General features: G+C 31.6%; 1 protein-coding gene across 1 annotated transcript; it reads right to left on the bottom strand.

Moving 5' to 3' along the window:
• Nucleotides 1-463: 463 nt before the first annotated feature.
• LOC100633959 (tyrosine-protein kinase SRK3-like) lies at nucleotides 464-1189 on the bottom strand (the record flags this gene model as incomplete). The annotated part of the gene is made up of 1 exon (XM_011410608.2): nucleotides 464-1189. A coding segment is annotated over one exon (675 nt), but the record flags the coding sequence as incomplete, so codon positions are not given.
• Nucleotides 1190-1194: the final 5 nt, after the last annotated feature.

Below are 1194 nucleotides of genomic sequence, written 5' to 3'. Positions count from 1 at the left end.
GAGGGACAAAGAATCAGAAATTAGAAAATTTTATTTTTAGTCGACATTGAATTTATAAGAGCTACCATATAGGGATATCATTCACAAGAATTTTAATTTTTTTTGCGATTTTAAAAATTTGGGAATTTTTATCTATGATAATTATTTATCATACTAAAAGTGGTCAATAGAAAAAATGCAAAAATTTTTGTGAATAGGTTGAAAGGTAATTTTTGTGAAATATTTTTTCTGACGAAATATAGCCCCTATACTGTATGTGTAAAAAGGGAAACCTATGAACTTTTTGCATGCTTTGTACATTACTGCCATAATTAATTTCTAAACTTAAATGTAGCAGTGGAACTAAGCTACAAAGCCTACAATATAGCCTTATTACCACTAGAATCAAAATTAGACTTGGCTTATTTTGTATAATTACTATTATACATGAAACATGATGATTCAATAGTTCTGGCCATTTTACTACAAATCAAACTCTGTGCATTAAGAAAATTAGTAAATATGATTGCATAGTCTATTTATTTGGTAAGTAAAGTATATTAAAGATATGTATAAAGGTTGGCCTTTGATCTTCATTCTGTTTCCAGCAGTTCATCATAAGTAGTTCAAATGGTTCAGGACAATTTCGGGGTATAGGCATATGATAACCTTTTGATACTGATTCCAGTACTTGTGCATTAGTCATGCCAGGATACGGTTCCTTTCCTTTGGTAGCCAGTTCCCATAGTAATATACCAAATGACCAAACATCAGATTTAATACTCAGTCGCTTTAAAGTATATGCTTCAGGTGCTGTCCATCTTATAGCTACCCTAGTTCCTTTCTCAACAATCCAGTATTTTTTGCCATTGAGGTGTTGGGCAAGATGAAAGTTTGCTATCTTGACAGTGTTATGGTCTCCTAATAGTATATTCTCTGCTCTTAGATCACAATGAATGTAATCTTGTTCTCCTAGATAAATCATACCATCAGTAACTTGAATAGCAATGTCCACCAACTTCACTACTTCAGCTTGTGTAGGAGGCCTATTCAGATAATTTCTAAGATTTTGATGCATTGGCTCTGTTACAATATAAAATGGAGTGTCTTCAATACAAACACCATATAGACTGATGATGTTCTTATTATAGAATTTTCCTAATATGTTGGCCTCTTTGATAAATGTTTTTTGTGTAATATCTGTTGCTATATTTG

This window comes from Amphimedon queenslandica, unplaced genomic scaffold (assembly GCF_000090795.2).
Source record: "Amphimedon queenslandica unplaced genomic scaffold, v1.1 AMPQUscaffold_7657_Cont20394, whole genome shotgun sequence".
Lineage (NCBI taxonomy): Eukaryota > Metazoa > Porifera > Demospongiae > Haplosclerida > Niphatidae > Amphimedon > Amphimedon queenslandica.
The sequence above is the reverse complement of the archived record's forward strand: the minus strand, read 5'-3'. Positions and strand labels throughout refer to the sequence as shown.